Source organism: Aquarana catesbeiana, linkage group LG06, assembly GCF_042186555.1.
Source record: "Aquarana catesbeiana isolate 2022-GZ linkage group LG06, ASM4218655v1, whole genome shotgun sequence".
NCBI lineage: Eukaryota > Metazoa > Chordata > Amphibia > Anura > Ranidae > Aquarana > Aquarana catesbeiana.
The window spans coordinates 197,744,558-197,760,198 of NC_133329.1; the positions used below are offsets into that span (position 1 = coordinate 197,744,558).

Sequence of the window (15,641 nt, forward strand, 5' to 3'; positions counted from 1 at the left end):
AGGAGAGAAAAAGACTTGAAATTGGATTATCACATGCTGAAGAGCCCCTAAGCCATGGTCAACGGAGCAGTCTCATGAGTCACATGGGTGAGCAGTAGAGGTCTCTCATCAGTAGCCTCAATGGCAAGTGGAGTGGCATGAAGCTGAAGTGGAATTGAATGCTTAGACACAAAGGCACGGTCTATGAACAGGCCCGCAGCCTGAGTATATTAGAGCCTGTGTATCGATGGACGACTCAGACCAAGAAACGGTAACCGGAACTAGAGGCTTATCCTTAAAGGTAACTGGGAACGTAACAATGCCACCTAAGGTCTATCTCCTACAGGACCTCAGGTGCAAGCATTTCCCAGAGGGGTAGGGCAAGACTTCAAGAAGTGACCTGACTGGCCACAATAAAGACACAATCTCTCCCTCCTCCTAAAGTCTCTCTCATCCACAGAGACATGTGAAGCCCAACTGCATAGGTTCTTCTTCACTGGCAGATGTGGTACCAGGAGACATGGGAGGTGAAGGAGGCAGAGGTGGGACTGCAAAGCTCAGAGCCAAACGTACAGGAGGCTTCCGCAAGCGCTCCCTAAAGGAAGATCTCTCTCAGAGTCTGGAGTCAATGAGAATGGCAAACGAGATCAACTTCTCCAGATCTGTAGTTATGTCTTGGGCGGCTATCTCATTTTTGATGTTATCTGAGAGACCATGAGAAAAAGCAGCCATGAGGGCCTCATTGTGCCAAGTGACCTCTGCTGCCAGAGTATGGAATTCAATGGCGTAATCAGCAACAGTTCTTGTCTTCAACAGGAACACAGCAGGGAGTCTCTAGATATGTTGACCAAGGCAAAGGCATTGAAGAAATGAACCAGGCAATTTAAATAGCTAGAAGGGCCTTGCTGTGGATTTGACTGAGATGATCAACAGGTGAGCCACTGTGGAACGAAGAGTACTGGCAATTAACCGACAGCTCAGCAACCTGAGCACAGAGAAGGAAGGGCTGAGAGCCCAGTCCTGACACAAGGTCCCCCTGCTCAGGAAAGCACATGTACAGGCCCATCTGAGGTTTGCTAATGAACATCTGAATGATTCAGAGAATTGAGTGAAAGTGTTGTGGTCAATCGAGCTCTTTGGCATTAACTCAACTCGCCGTATTTGGAGGAGAAGGAATGTTGCCTATGACCCCAAGAACACCATCCCCACCATAAACATGGAGGTGGAAACAATTAGGCTTTGGGGGTGTTTTTCTGCTAAGGGGACAGGACAACTTCACAGCATCAAAGGGACGATGGACGGGGCCATGTACTGTCAAATCTTGGGTGAGAACCTCCTTCCTAATGCCAGGGAAAATGGGTCATGGATGGGTATTCCAGCATGATAATGATCCAAAACACATGGCCAAGGCAACAAAGGAGTGGCTTAAGAAGAAGCACATTAAGGTCCTGGAGTGGCCTAACCAGTCTCCAGACCTTAATCCCATAGAAAATATGTGGAGGGAGTGAAAATTTGAGTTGCCAAATGTCAGCCTCAAAACCTTAATGACTTGGAGATGATCTGCAAAGAAGAGTGGGACAATGTGTTTTTCTAGATATTTTTGTTTTTATTCTGTCTCTTATGCCCCGTACACACGATCGGACATTGAGACAACAAAATCCTAGGATTTTTTCCGACGGATGTTGGCTCAAACTTGTTTTGTGTACACACGGTCGCACAAAGTTGTCGGAATTTCCGATCGCCAAGAACGCGGTGACGTACACCACGTACGACGAGACTAGAAAAGGCCAGTTTAGAACCAAGCGCGGCACCCTTTGGGCTCCTTTTGCTAATCTCGTGTTAGTAAAAGTTTGGTGAGAGACGATCCGCGCTTTTTCAGACTCGTGGTTTTCAGATCGTTTTCTGCTGTTCAGTTTGTGCTTGTGGGTTTGTATCTGCTCTTCAGTGCGTGCAAGCAAGCTACGCATGACTTTGTCATTGTGTTCTTGTTCGTTCGTTACTGTTTTTCAGGTCGCTCTTCACAGGCCTTGCTGTTCTTCAGTGCGTTCTGTTACTTCGGTCTGAGCAGCCGACCGTTTTCTAACCGTGTTGCGTATACGTACTCCTCGTAGAGTTCGTGCTGTGCGGGGGCTTGGTGTTGGGGTCCTGACCTTGACACAAGTCCAGTCCATGAACATAGTGGGGAGGAGTTCATGGACCAAGAATTGGTTGCTTCAGCGTGACCAGTTCTGTCATATGCCTTTGCTCCGTGAGATCCGTGAGAATAATCCTGATGATTTCAGGAACTTTCTCCGGATGACGGACCCCGTATTTCACCGTTTGTTGGCTTTGCTGGCCCCCTATATTAGCAGGCAGGATACCTGCATGAGGCAAGCCATCACTCCGGAGCAGAGGCTAGTTGCCACCCTGCAGTACTTGGTGATGGGGAGAAGCCTGCAGGACCTCAAGTTCTTGACAGGCATCTCCCCCCAGGCTCTGGGGATCATTATGCCAGAGACCTGTTCTGCCATCATCCAGGTCCTGCAGAAGGAGAATATTAAGGTAAGATTTATCCTTTAATATCACATTTTATTGTATTTAATGTTTGATAATATATTGTATTTCTTTCCTCATTCTCTAATTACCCTGATTGGAATATGCTGTGAATGTCCCCTTTGTCCTCATGCGTGCTGGATTTTTATGTAATTATTTTTGTTGTCCTTCATACATATTTGCCTTCACTTACCTCCCCAGCATGGTCTCCTGGTCCTATATTCACCTTATGTAGTCACTTACCAATGTATTTTATCAGCTCCATAGTAGTGCTTTACCCCAAACACCCCCTAAAATGTGTTGAAATGTGATTTGTGCATTAATTTCAGGCAGAGTGCAAGAGGCTTTTTTTGGGGGGTCCCCAAATCATTTGGAACCCTCCCTCCCCCCAACTGCTAAGTCAGCTGATACCAATTCTCTATCTATCCTCAATCATCTATCTGCTGACTTTGCCAAACCCATACACACTATACCCACCTCTTTTGTGGTCAGATTTATGGATGAATTCCCCAAAGCATGTAGTGCAAGGGCCTGCCTGTATACTTTCAAATGGTACTGTTTAAAGTTTTTGTATACTATTATTATCTTGATAGGTAATAGCAGAATGTCCAAATGTGCTCAAATGTGTACAATGTGTATTTATATCTTTGTATTATGACACTTCTTACCTGTCCAGTGGGCTGCCAATAGTGTAACTAAGGAGGGGCTGTTCAAAGTAATACACATTATTTATGCATTCATCTCTCAATGAAGTGGAGAGAGTTACCTGTCCAAGAGCTCCCCCCCTATAATGTTAGAAATGGCCCATGAGAGGGGGGGAAAATATGATAGGTGTACCTTATACTTTGGTCTTTAAAAATTCCCATAAATAAATGTTCTCTTGATGTTGACCAAGAATGTTTGTGTCTAATCTGCTTTCCATGTTTATGTGCAAAAAGACAAATTTTATTTTTGTTTTCCTCCACGCCACAGGAACGGCAGACTGTGGCCTCCCACTTTGCCCAGCGGTGGGACTTTCCTAACTACGGAGGGGCAATTGATGGGAAACACGTCTATATCATCCCACCACCCAACTCAGGGTCGTACTATTATAATTATAAGGGGTTCAATAGTATTGTGATGTTGGTGGTGGTGTCGGCTTCTTATGAGTTCCTGTATGTGGACGTGGGGAAGAATGGCCGGATGTCCGATGGTGGAGTCATCGCCCAGACGGAGTTCTACAGGCATCTCCAGAATGGCAGCTTGGACTTGCCACCTCCAGAAGACAATGTGGAAGGACTCCCATTCGTCTTCATTGCGGATGAAGCCTCTGCGCTGGGGGACCATCTTATGCGGCCATTCCCGATGAGGACCCTCACCCTGGACCAGAGGGTTTTTAATTACCGGCTGGCCAGAGCCAGAAGAGTGGTGGAGAACACGTTTGGAATCATAGCCAGCCGGTTCCGCCTATTTCTTACACCCATACATATGGCAGAGTATAAACTGAATCATATTATCCTGGCGTGCTGTGTTCTACACAACTTTTTACGGAAACGTTCTGCCAACTATGCTGGCTCAGTTGGGCCTGAGGCCGGAATTCAAAATGAACCAACCCTGACGGCGCTTGAAAGTGGCCGTCCTGGCTTGCCCTCCCTGAGTGCCCGTGATGTCTGGCTAAGATACCTGGAATTCTATGCAGGTAGGGGGGCTATCAATATGCCAGACAATGTGTGAAACCTTTATCAAATAAAAAAAACATTAAGCAAATCTTTGGTGACATTTACTGCTTGTGTTTGTTTTAGCTGACCCTGACAGAAATGTGTTGAGTCCTGAAAATGGCATGATTGTGTAACCTTATACAAAGCACTGTTGGGTGTTATTTACTAAAGGCAAAGACACTTTGCACTCCAAGTGCACTTGAAATTGCACTTGGAGTGCAAAGTGGATTTGCCCTTAGGAAATAACACCCATTGTCACAGAAAACACCAATTAGAGCACCCCAAAAGTGTTGTAGCGTTGAGACAATAATTCACACATTCTTGATTAACAATCTTTTTAATACCTGCACAATCACATGTGCATTTAGAAAAGGTTTTTAAAACAAACCAACATGTTTGTTGTATAACAATTTTTGGGGTCACATTAGAAAAAGTAGAAATGTCCATTTAAGATAAAACAGGCATGTTTAAAACCCACAAGAAAGGCACAAATCTTGAACTTACAAAGTTCACATTTGGTAGAACTTGAAGGCAATATCAGACATGAGTATTTACAAACTGTGTTTGATATTGCGTTCTGATGGGGTGAAGTCACCCCCGGAAAAGCCAAATTTTGAAGATGCACACAAATGGCCGAATGTCAACATGTGCTAGCTGCCATCATGGGGGATCAAGGGACGTGTTTTGGGGGAGCAACCCCTTCCTCACAGCTACTTCATTATTTGAGAAAGGAGTTGCACCCCCAAAACGCATCCATTTATCTCCCGTGATGGCAGATAGCACATGTTGACACACTGTGTGCATCCTCAAAATTTGGCTTTTCTCCAATTAGACAAAAAATTTTAAAATTGTAGCACACCATAAAAGAAAGGGATTTGGAGGGGTTTTAAACTCTCCCCTAAACATCAATGATGTTCTTATTTTTTTGAATAACATCATTGACTGTTTTTTAAGTCCCTATTACACCCCATGATCTCCCCAATCAGGATCTGTGCACTTTCCGAGGTGAAATGCCCTGGTTCCACAACATCACGATCACCTAAAAAGATAGAAACCAAAAAAAAACATGTATTATAAATATGCCGGCATCCATCTCTTACCTGAGCCTGTGGTCGCAGACACTCACCTGTTGTGGTGCCAATTTCCACCACGTCTTCCTCCTCCTGCTCTTCTTGTCTTTGGTGGATTTCCCCTTCTTCCAGAGGTGGGGGGTCTCTGGTCTCCTCGGATGAGGGGTGTCCTCCGAGTCTTTTCTCCCCTATGTAAAAAAAAAAAAGGTATACTTAGCACACAGATATTTGATGGCAGAACTATAAATATGAAACATTGCTTGGAAGTGGGGTACAATTGTCTGTTTTGGCAGAGTTCCAAGATGGAGAATTTTTAGTGTCCTTTGTCAAGCTTCAATACTTTACCTGTTTTGTCCAAGCTTCACAGATGGAGACACCCCTATAGTATCCACTGGAGCACCTGTGTGGGCCCCCTAATAAAAAGGGTGTTCTTGTGTCCCACACTAGTGCTCCAGCGTCCAGATGTGAAAACTGCTGCTGAGTGTCTTCTCCTTACACAGAATCGAGTTTGCATTTCATTCTAGTAACAAACCCATCTACACAACCAAATTATTTTCATACAAGAAGGGCCTAAAAAATGTGGTCAAATGCATATGGCCAAAAGAAAAATGTTTGATACGAACGAATAATTTGCCCATGAACATGAAAGTTGACATTTTAAACTGGATAACAGTTAAGAAAAGCACATGGAGCAGCACGAACGTAATAAACACAAAAAGAATAGGAACACAGCACAACTACTTACTTTTTCGCAGCACTCTCTGGATCTTTCGATACTGCTCGTGTTTTCTTAATTTTAGGTCCGACCACCGCTTCCTGAGCTGATCTTTCGATCGTCGTACCCCGAAATTCCCGTGTAGACTTTTGACCACTTTCGCCATTATCTTGGCCTTTCTGACATTAGGGTTGGGGTAAGGTCCATACCTTCCATCATAGTCGGCCCTCTTCAGGATGTCGACCATCTCCAACATCTCCCCAAAGGACATATTTGAGGCCTTAAATCTTCTCCTTCTGGATCCAGACGTGTCTGGCTCCGGGCTTTCCTCCCCCTCCTTGCTATAATTAGCACGCACCTGCTGTGTCTCCGCCATGTGCTCTTCCCCCACTGCGCCGAATGAAAAGGGTCGGGGAATAAACTAGAAAGAACGTCAGGGGGGGCGGAGTTACACACATGCGCAGTGTGTTCAAAGCGTAACACGCGTGCGTAGTACGTACGATCTGTGAGCAGAGGAAGCAGTATCGGAGGCGTCGATCGTGATAACGAAGGTAAGATCTAAACTTGGGCCTATACTGCTTCTAGATTGAGGCCTATATTGTAACAAGATTAGGAGAGTTTTGCCTGACATTAGGGTTTGTCTCGTGTTGTGTTTTGCAGATAAAATGGATGGCTTCAATGACCACAACTTCCTCCCCCTGTTCATAGATAAGTACAGTGAGCTGCCCTGTCTGTGGCAGGTGAAACATCCACATTACAATCATAAACAAAAGAGGCAGGCAGCGCTGGAGAAACTGCTGGAGTTGGTGAAGCTGGTGGTCCCCACAGCAACCATCCCCTATTTAAAAGCCAAAATTTGTGGCCTGAGGAGCACTTATCTTAGGGAGCGCAAAAAGGTCACGGATTCCCAGCGATCAGGAGCTGCAGCCCCAGGCTGTGGTACTATGAGAGACTGCAATTTCTGTCAGACCAGACTGGAGTCAGGGAATCCCTCTCAACACCTACTTCCACTCTTCCTTCCACCCCAGCTGAGGCTTCCGATGTCCAACCTGGGACTTCCAGCCAGGAAGAAGTGGAGGAGCCCAGATGGAGTCAGGTATAGCATTCTTCTACAGATTTCTGGTTAATAAATAAATGATCTTTACTAGATGTTATTATTGATAACTAATTGCTGATTTAAGAAAGTGTTTTACATATCAATAGACATTAGTGGGCAAAAATAATTGGGACAAGAATGAAAAATGCTGGCTCAGAAGGATAGTCTGTTATATTTGTTAACATTCAATTTGCAACAGTCATGAGCTGAAAATTGTGTGTGATTGATGAATCAAAAACTCAAACTATGTCCCTTTTTTATACACAGGAAGACCTCAGCCAGGATGAGGCTCTGGAATGTGGCACACAGGAGGAGGCTGTGGAATGTGGCAGCCAGGAGGAGGCGGGGGTTAGTGGCAGCCAGGAGGAGTCGGGGCTAAGTGGCAGCCAGGAGAAGCCTGGGACAAGTAGGAGCCTGACCGAATCGCAGGTTCCTCCCCTTCCCTCCCCATACAAAAGACCCAGGAAGGGGAGTAACGTTCAGGATTCAGCGCTCAGGCTCATTCAGGAGGCTTCTGCATCCCTCAGAGCCTTACCCACTCCTGAAGAGGCCTTTGCCTGCATGGCTGCCACCAAACTGAAGGGCATGCAGGAGGGTCAATGCCTCATGTGTGAGAAACTTATTTATAAAGTCCTAACTAAGGGGGTGAGTGGCGAAATCACACCCAAGACCGACGTGATTGAGTTGGACCATCCTCCTCCTCCTCCTCCTGCCACAACTCCACCACCAGAGCCACAGAGTGGAAGGAAGACCAGAGAGTGATGACCTGGGTTCAGTCTGGTCTGACAAAAGATGCAGCCTCTTGTAGTACCACAGCCTAGGGACACAGATGTCATCTGCTGCTTTCCGGATCTCTGGGACTTTTGGACCAGACTGCACTCCCTAGGCCACCAATTTTGCAGTAAAATAATTGATATGTGCCCTGCTGGCCAAAGGCTTCGCCAATTTCAGCTGTTTCTCCAGCGTTGCCTCCCTCTTTGTTTGGTTCTGAGCCCTTAATAAAGGAATTTTTGGTTCAATTATACTCGCCTATGTGTGTTTTTCTTAAAAAAAACAGTTTGTTGGTGAGGAGGCAAGTACATTTCAAAATAAAATGTGAAATTAACAAAAGACACCAACAACACCAAACAATCTCATTGAGATTAAATAATACAAGATAATAATGGTGTTGTGGTAACTTGACACACAAAACACACACAAAAATATTCTGGAGTAAAAAGCAAAAAGTAAAAAAAAAAAAAAAAAAAACCTTGAAAAAATTTTTTTTACAATTAAAAACAAACAAAAAAAATTGGTCAGATGTGACAAATCCAAATATATTGAGGGAATCCCGATAAATAATAAAGAAAGAAGTTTGTGAGAAGTCTGTGTGAATATGAGCAGCAAAACTACTTCATTCTTCTCACATTATAAAGAAGAAGAGAGTGCGCTGTATTAAACCATTTTTTACATTGCAGCGTGACGAAAGTGCTGTATCCATTGCGAACGCTAATTTTACCAGACCGAGCTGTTCCGTCTTGGAATTTCTTCTGAGCATGCGTGGCACTTTGTGCGTCAGAACTGGCCACACATGATCGGAATTGACGCGATCGAATTTTGTTGTCGGAAAATTTTATAGCCTGCTCTCAAACCTTGTGTGTCGGAAAATCCAATGGAAAATGTCAGATGGAGCCCACACACGGTCGGAATGTCCGACAACACGCTCCGGTCGGACATTTTCCATCGGAAAATCCGACCGTGTGTACGGGGCATTGCTGTTAAAATAAACCTACCATTAAAATTATAGACTGATCATTTTTTTGTCAGTGGGCAAACATACAAAATCAGCAGGGGATCAAATACTTTTTTTACTCACTATATGGAAGGCACACTGTGGAGATTTTCCTGTTAGCTATACTTTGGCTGGCAGATTTTTGGTATGAATAACTAGGGTCTGTATATACTATACTTTACAATTATTCTTCCCCGATTCTCCCTATGCAATGTTCCTTTACATATAAATTGCATATTCCTTCTTGTATTATGCTATCCTCTTAATAAAGAAATTGAAGAATAATATATTTTTTTAAATCCTACCTAAAATATATGGACCCTGACCTTTGACCCCTACCTTCACCCTAACACTAACCCTGACAATACCCTAGATCTAGCTATTTTTCTCTTTATTTTTTACACACACTTGTTTTTATCTTTCTCTCCTTGTCAGGGGTCATTGTCATAGCCAGTCAGACACTATCACAGGAATCAGGTGATTGGCACAGATCACAAACACAGGTATGGAAATATGCGGCCTCACAGAGGACCTACTTCAGTGAGGCTGCATATATGTGTACACTTAGTGTCAAGGGGTCAAGAGCATCTGCTGTATTCATGTGAGATAAGCCTTAATAACACAGTATGATAGAGTTTTTTTTTTTTTTTAAATATGACTTCTTATATTATTTAATAACATTTGTCACTAGTTAACGGAATTCGCATTTTGGATTTAAAGGATAAGTTCCCCTTTCATAACATGTTACACCCATATTCAGTTATGAAAACACCGGCCCCCACTCCGATTAATTACACAGGTTCTGATTAAGGTGGTAATTAAACTCACTTGATGTCTTATCGGCATTTAATTAGCCTCAGAACCTGTGTAATTCAGCGGTGTTCAGGTTTAAAGGGATGAGGTGGCAACTCTACCTGCAAGGCATCAGCGATCTGCTTATCGCTGGTGTAATGCTTTAGAGGCTCCTGCGACAACAAATAATAAATACACATTTTTTTTTACCTGCAAAAAAAGTGCATTTATTATTTTTGGCAAAAAGTGAACTTATCCTTAAGGCTGGGTTCACACTATCGCTGCATTCACACTATCACAGCAGTTTGGTGTGTCACCATTCACCACTTCAGGTCTGATTTCAGCCCAAGTTTTTGGCTGAATTCCTACCTGAAACAGACCATAAGACGCACAGGACCCCTGTGCAAATTGGCACCAGAGCCACAGCGGAGATATGTGAACTGGCTCCATAGAGAGCTGCTCAAAATCTCCTGCTATTGCGAATTGGATGTGGAGGGGAACCCACATCCAATTCGCAATAGTGTGAACCCAGCCTTAAGGGGTATACCATAAGTGCAGAGCGGGAATATAAAATAGTTTATTATGAGGTTAACCAATGCATACTGAAATTGCTAAATTTGGCCTGGGCATCTAAGTTTAACTTTGGGCATGAAAGAGTTAAATACCTTCTTTGTTATACTCACATTTTCTTTTCCGAGAGCTTTCAGGTGCTCCAATATCTGGCCAATAAGTGTGTCACACAGTTTGCCAATCTCCATTAGGAATTTTGCATCTCCTCCATAGAGGTTATCATTGGAGTCAACTAAAGATGAAAACATATTAAAATGACATTTATATGGCAAAGTTGTATTTGTAGATATAATTCCTTTTTGTAATATATGCTAATGCTCTTTTAACCGTGGCTTTCCTAAATTACCCAAATTCTCGAATATACTAGCAGTAAACTAAAACACAAGTCTGTTACAAAGACATTAGAACATGAACATTCACATTAGAATCTGCTCCCAAAAAAACTAAAGGAGAAAAAAAAAAATCTGCTTCCCATTTGGCCATATAGTTATGTTTCAGTGGTGTTTCAGATTATGGGGTATCAGAAGCTTTTAGATGTATAAGATTAGTCTCCTACAAGTCGCACCTGTAATGCAAAGATTTTCAAAGGGAGTAGAAGAGAAAGCTAGGTTCACACAACTGCGATACAATTTTGATCTGACTTTCAGTGCGATCATGTAGTGCTACTTGGATGCAACTTTGATAAAGTTTGTATATTCTATGGGGACAAAATTATTATTATTATACAGGATTTATATAGCGCCAAAGCAACCTTTTCCAAAATTGCACATTGATGTAAATGGACACCACTGAAAATAATGCAATTCTTTTGTCGGGCAACTTTGTGCGACTCAAGTTCCATCTGAAATCGCAATAATGTGAACCAGGCCATAAAAGGCTAACTATGGTGACACAGATTGTGCAAAGTGTTTAACTTAATCAACGTCGAGAACTTTATTTTCAAGACCCCTTTTATAAACGATATTGTGGCAAGTTAGTTAAGATGCTAAGTGGTTGTAAACCCTTACATCAGGGGTCTCAAACTGTCGGCCCTCCAGCTCTTGCGAATCTACAAGTCCCATCTTGCCTCTGCCTGTGGGAGTCATGCTTGTAACTATCAGTCTTGCAATACCTCATGGGACTTGTAAATTCGCAACAGCTGTAGGGCCGCCAGTTTGAGACCCCTGTCTTACATATACCCAGAGCAGTGACTAGCTTCAGGTGATGGACAGGGGTCTCAAACTGTCGGCCCTCCAGCTGTTGCAAAACTACAAGTCCCATCTTGCCTCTGCCTGTGGGAGTCATGCTTGTAACTGTCAGCCTTGCAATGCCTCATGGGACTTGTAAATGCGCAACAGCTGGAGGGCCGCCAGTTTGAGACCCCTGCCTTACATATACCCAGTGCAGTGACTAGCTTCAGGTGATGAACAGATGAAACAAATTCTCCAACATAAGTTGTAGCTGTGTATCTGGGAGCAGTTTCTTCTGTAGATCGTTTTGAAAGCACAAAGGGAAAAGGGTTTCTGCTTAGACCCCATACACACTATTAGATTTTCTGCAGATTTCTGTCTTCAGATTTACCAAAACCATATAGTGCAAGGGCCTGCCTGATTGCATACAAATTACATTTTTAACTCTTGGTCTGAGAAAAACAGCCAGAAGTGACTAATGCTGATAGCAGAGGAACCAGGCAGCCGAGAGAAATGACACGGAGTGCTTTGGAGAAAGGCACGTGCACAGTATAGAATGATGTGCATTTTTCATGTCTGAGGTTTACAACCACTTTACTCAAAAATCTTAAAGGGGTGAAAACCTCTAATATAGGGTTAATAATTCAATGTTTGGTTGTGAGTGTCCTCATCCCCTCAGTATCTAACAACCAATAAAGTAAAGCATGGGACTATAAAATGGACCATCAAAACAATTCTATCAATCAATATGACGCATAAATCTTAATTGTCCTTCATGTTAAAATCCTAAAGTAGCATTAAATCCACAAGTAACTATTTACTACATTGCAACTTACCAAATCGTAGATGTTATGGCTGCATTCGTTTTCTTTTTCAGGCTCTCTTATTTTCATTTGGTAATCTAGCCAGTAAAGCCTTGTACACACGGTCAGATTATTGGACGAATTTTCGTCAGTTTTTTGTTTGATGCTAGTCTCAAATCAAAAGTGAAGAGGGTACTTACTCGCCATCAGAAAATTTTCTGAGGACAAAATACGTCAGAAGTGACGTACAGGGGGTCCCCTAGTTACAAACATCCGACTTACAAACGACTCCTACTTACAAACGGGGGGAGACAACAGGAAGTGAGAGGAAATCTACCCCTAGGAAGGGAAATTCACTCCTGTAGGATCTATTATGGGGAAAAGGTACCTCCACTGATGCTTTATCACCAAGGCTTGTTTCCACAACAACCCAAAATTTTCAAAATCTAATTGTCATTGGGACAGAAAGTGAGGTGAAATCTTCTGAAGAGGAGCACAGACAGCAAAACAAATGTTAAAGGGGTGATAACCCTTCCCTATGCTATCCAAAAAGCTCAAAAATTGTTTTTTTGGCTGGAGCTACACTTAAAAAATGTACCTGTTCCGACTTACAAACAGATTCAACTTAAGAACAAACCTACAGTCCCTAACTTGTTTGTAACCCGGGGACCCCCTGTAATGTGTTGAATTGTTTTGTATGTGTTCTTTCATTTCTGAGCATTCCTAGTCTTGCTCGTCAGATTTTTTTTTTGTCAGAAAACCGTACTAATGAAAAGAAATTTGGATGTTGTGGTTACATCAGACAAAAATTTTCAAGCCTGCACATCCACTTTTCGTCTGCCGAAAATTCGTAATTGGCTGTCAAATGCAGCATACTAACGATCAGAAAATCAGCAGATCGTTCATTGGACGAAGTTTATCTTCAGATTTTCTGACCATGTGTATGGTCCTTAAGTCTGTTGTTTTTCAAAAGAACAAGCTCTCCTTCAGATGTAGCAGTTAGAGGGATGAGAAAAATCATTTACCACTGATAGGTGTGCTTACAATGATCAGCTTTCATTTATCCAAAACTTTTATCCCAAAATGAGAAAACATGTTTGCTATAACTGTGGAAAAGTATTAGCTGGTGTTTGTTTAATTTGTTACTATATTTAAATCTGCTAGTACACCTAACACTCCCCTCCCTCTAGCCTGACAATGCAGCTATTCAAAGGTACCCCATGCTTCATCATCCACAGCGGAGGCACTCAAAGGCCCCTTTCACATTGGGGCGGTGGCGGCACTAAAATAGCGATATTTTTAGCTCCGCTTTACCAACGATTTAGCGGCGGTATTCAGTTGCTAGCGTTGCGCTTTTACCCCCCGCTAGCGGCCGTGAAAGGGTTAAAACTACCGCAAAGCGCTGCTACAGCAGCGCTATGCCGGCGGTATAGCCACACTGCCCCATTGATTTCAATGGGCAGGAGCGGTGAATACACCGCTCCAAAGATGCTGCTAGCAGGACTTTTTTTGTGTCCTGCCAGCTCACCGCTCCAGTGTAAAAGCCTTCACATTGGAGAGACAGCACAACAAAATGTGCCCATCAGAGTGCCCCTTAACATTAAATATGCCCACCAGTGTGCCCCTTAACAATTAATAAGGGGCATTCTGATGGGCATATTTAATGTTAAGGGGCACTCTGATGGGCATATTTAATGTTAAGAGGGCACTCTGATGGGCATGTTTAATGTTAAGGGGCACGGTGATGGAGATATTTAATGTTAAGGGGCACGGTGATGGGCATATTTAATGATAAGGGGCACGCGGATGGGCATATTTTGTCAGCGTGCCTCTTAACATAAAATGTGCTCTTCAGCATGCTCCTTAACATAAAATGTGCCCATCAGTGGGCCCCTTAACAATAAATGTGCACATCAGCGTGCCCCTTAACATAGACCGTACCCGTCAACATGCCCCTTATTTTATGTTAAGGGGCACTCTAATGGGCACATATGTTAGTGGGGGCACAGTGATGGGCACATATTTTTTAAAGGGGCAAGCTGATAGGCACATATTATGTTAAGGGGGCATGACAATAGGGACACCTGATGTATAGGGGCACTCTGATGGGAACACCTGATGTAAGGCGGCACTGTGATGGGGACGCCTGATGTAAAGAATCACTCTGATGGAGGCACCTGATGTAAATAGGCCATCTGATGGGAACACCTGATGTAAAGAGGCACTCTAATGGGAACACCTGATGTAAAGAGACACTCTGATGGGGGCACCTGATGTAAAGAGGCACTCTGATGGGGGCACCTGATGTAAAGAGGCACTCTGATGGGGGCACCTGATTAAAGAGGCATTCTGATGGGGGCACCTGATTAAAGAGGCACTCTGATGGGGGCATCTAATTAAAGAGGCACTCTGATGGGGGCACCTGAGGTAAAGGGGCACTCTGATGAGCATACCTAATGTAAAGGAGTACTCTGATGGGCACACCTGATGTGATGGAGACACCTGATGTAAAGGGGCACTCTGATGATGGTACATAATGTAAGGGGCACTCCAATGGGGACAAATAACGCAAGGGGGCACACTGATGGGAGACACCAGATGTAAGGGGGCCTTCTGATGAAGAAACCTGATGTAAGGGGGTACTCTGATGGGGACACCTGATGTAAGGGGGCACTCTGACGGTGGCAACTGATTTGTGGGGGTATTCTGATGTGGCCACCCAATGTAATGAATTACTGTGGTAGGGGCACCTAATGTAAGGTGGGACACTATTGGGGACATTTACATTTACAGGGTATTACCAGAGTGTGTGGAGGAAACTGTAAGAAAGCACAGAGAGCGTGGCTTGCACCAAAAAAAAGGAAAGTAAACACACAATCTTTCATGGCACAGACTTGTGATTCGGATCTTGGCCAATTTTTTTTTTTAGTTACCAGACCTCCTTGAATTTTAATTCACTACCCCTGTCCTATAGCAATGCTATTTGAGGGGGGGGGAAGACACAACCCATAAGGTGTAAACAGACTTGAGGACCTATCAACTGCTGCCTGCAGCACACTGCGCCCAAAGGCAATATCCTCATTCCTTTTTACATCCACTTGATAAAATCTGGTGAACGTATGGACTGAAGACCAGGTTGCGGCCTTACAGATCTGAGCCATGGAGGCCTGGTGATGCACTGCCCAAGAAGCACTAACCGCTCTGGTAGAGTGCACCTTGACTTGAAAAGGTGGAATTCTACCCTTTAAACCATAGGCCTGAATTATAACTTGTCTAATCCATCTAGAAGTAGTGTATTTAGACGCTGCCCGTCCTGTCCTAGGACCTTCTGGCAGTACAAACAAGACGTCAAGTCATCTTTAAATAGACTTTGACCACTCTCATTACATTAAGACAATGTAGTGACTTTTCTTCCTTAGAACATAGTTTTGGAAAGATGGAAGAACA

At 43.5% G+C, this 15,641-nt stretch overlaps 1 protein-coding gene across 10 annotated transcripts in view; it reads right to left on the reverse strand.

Annotated features, from left to right (window-relative positions):
• The window catches only part of VPS35L (VPS35 endosomal protein sorting factor like), a 1,435,757-nt gene that overhangs the window by 119,628 nt on the left and 1,300,488 nt on the right, over positions 1 to 15,641 (reverse strand). For all 10 annotated transcript variants that reach the window (XM_073591197.1, XM_073591205.1, XM_073591203.1 and 7 more), the window contains one exon: positions 10,336 to 10,454. In XM_073591197.1, the coding sequence (XP_073447298.1) occupies positions 10,336 to 10,454 (119 nt within the window). The remainder of the gene's footprint in view (positions 1 to 10,335; positions 10,455 to 15,641) is intronic.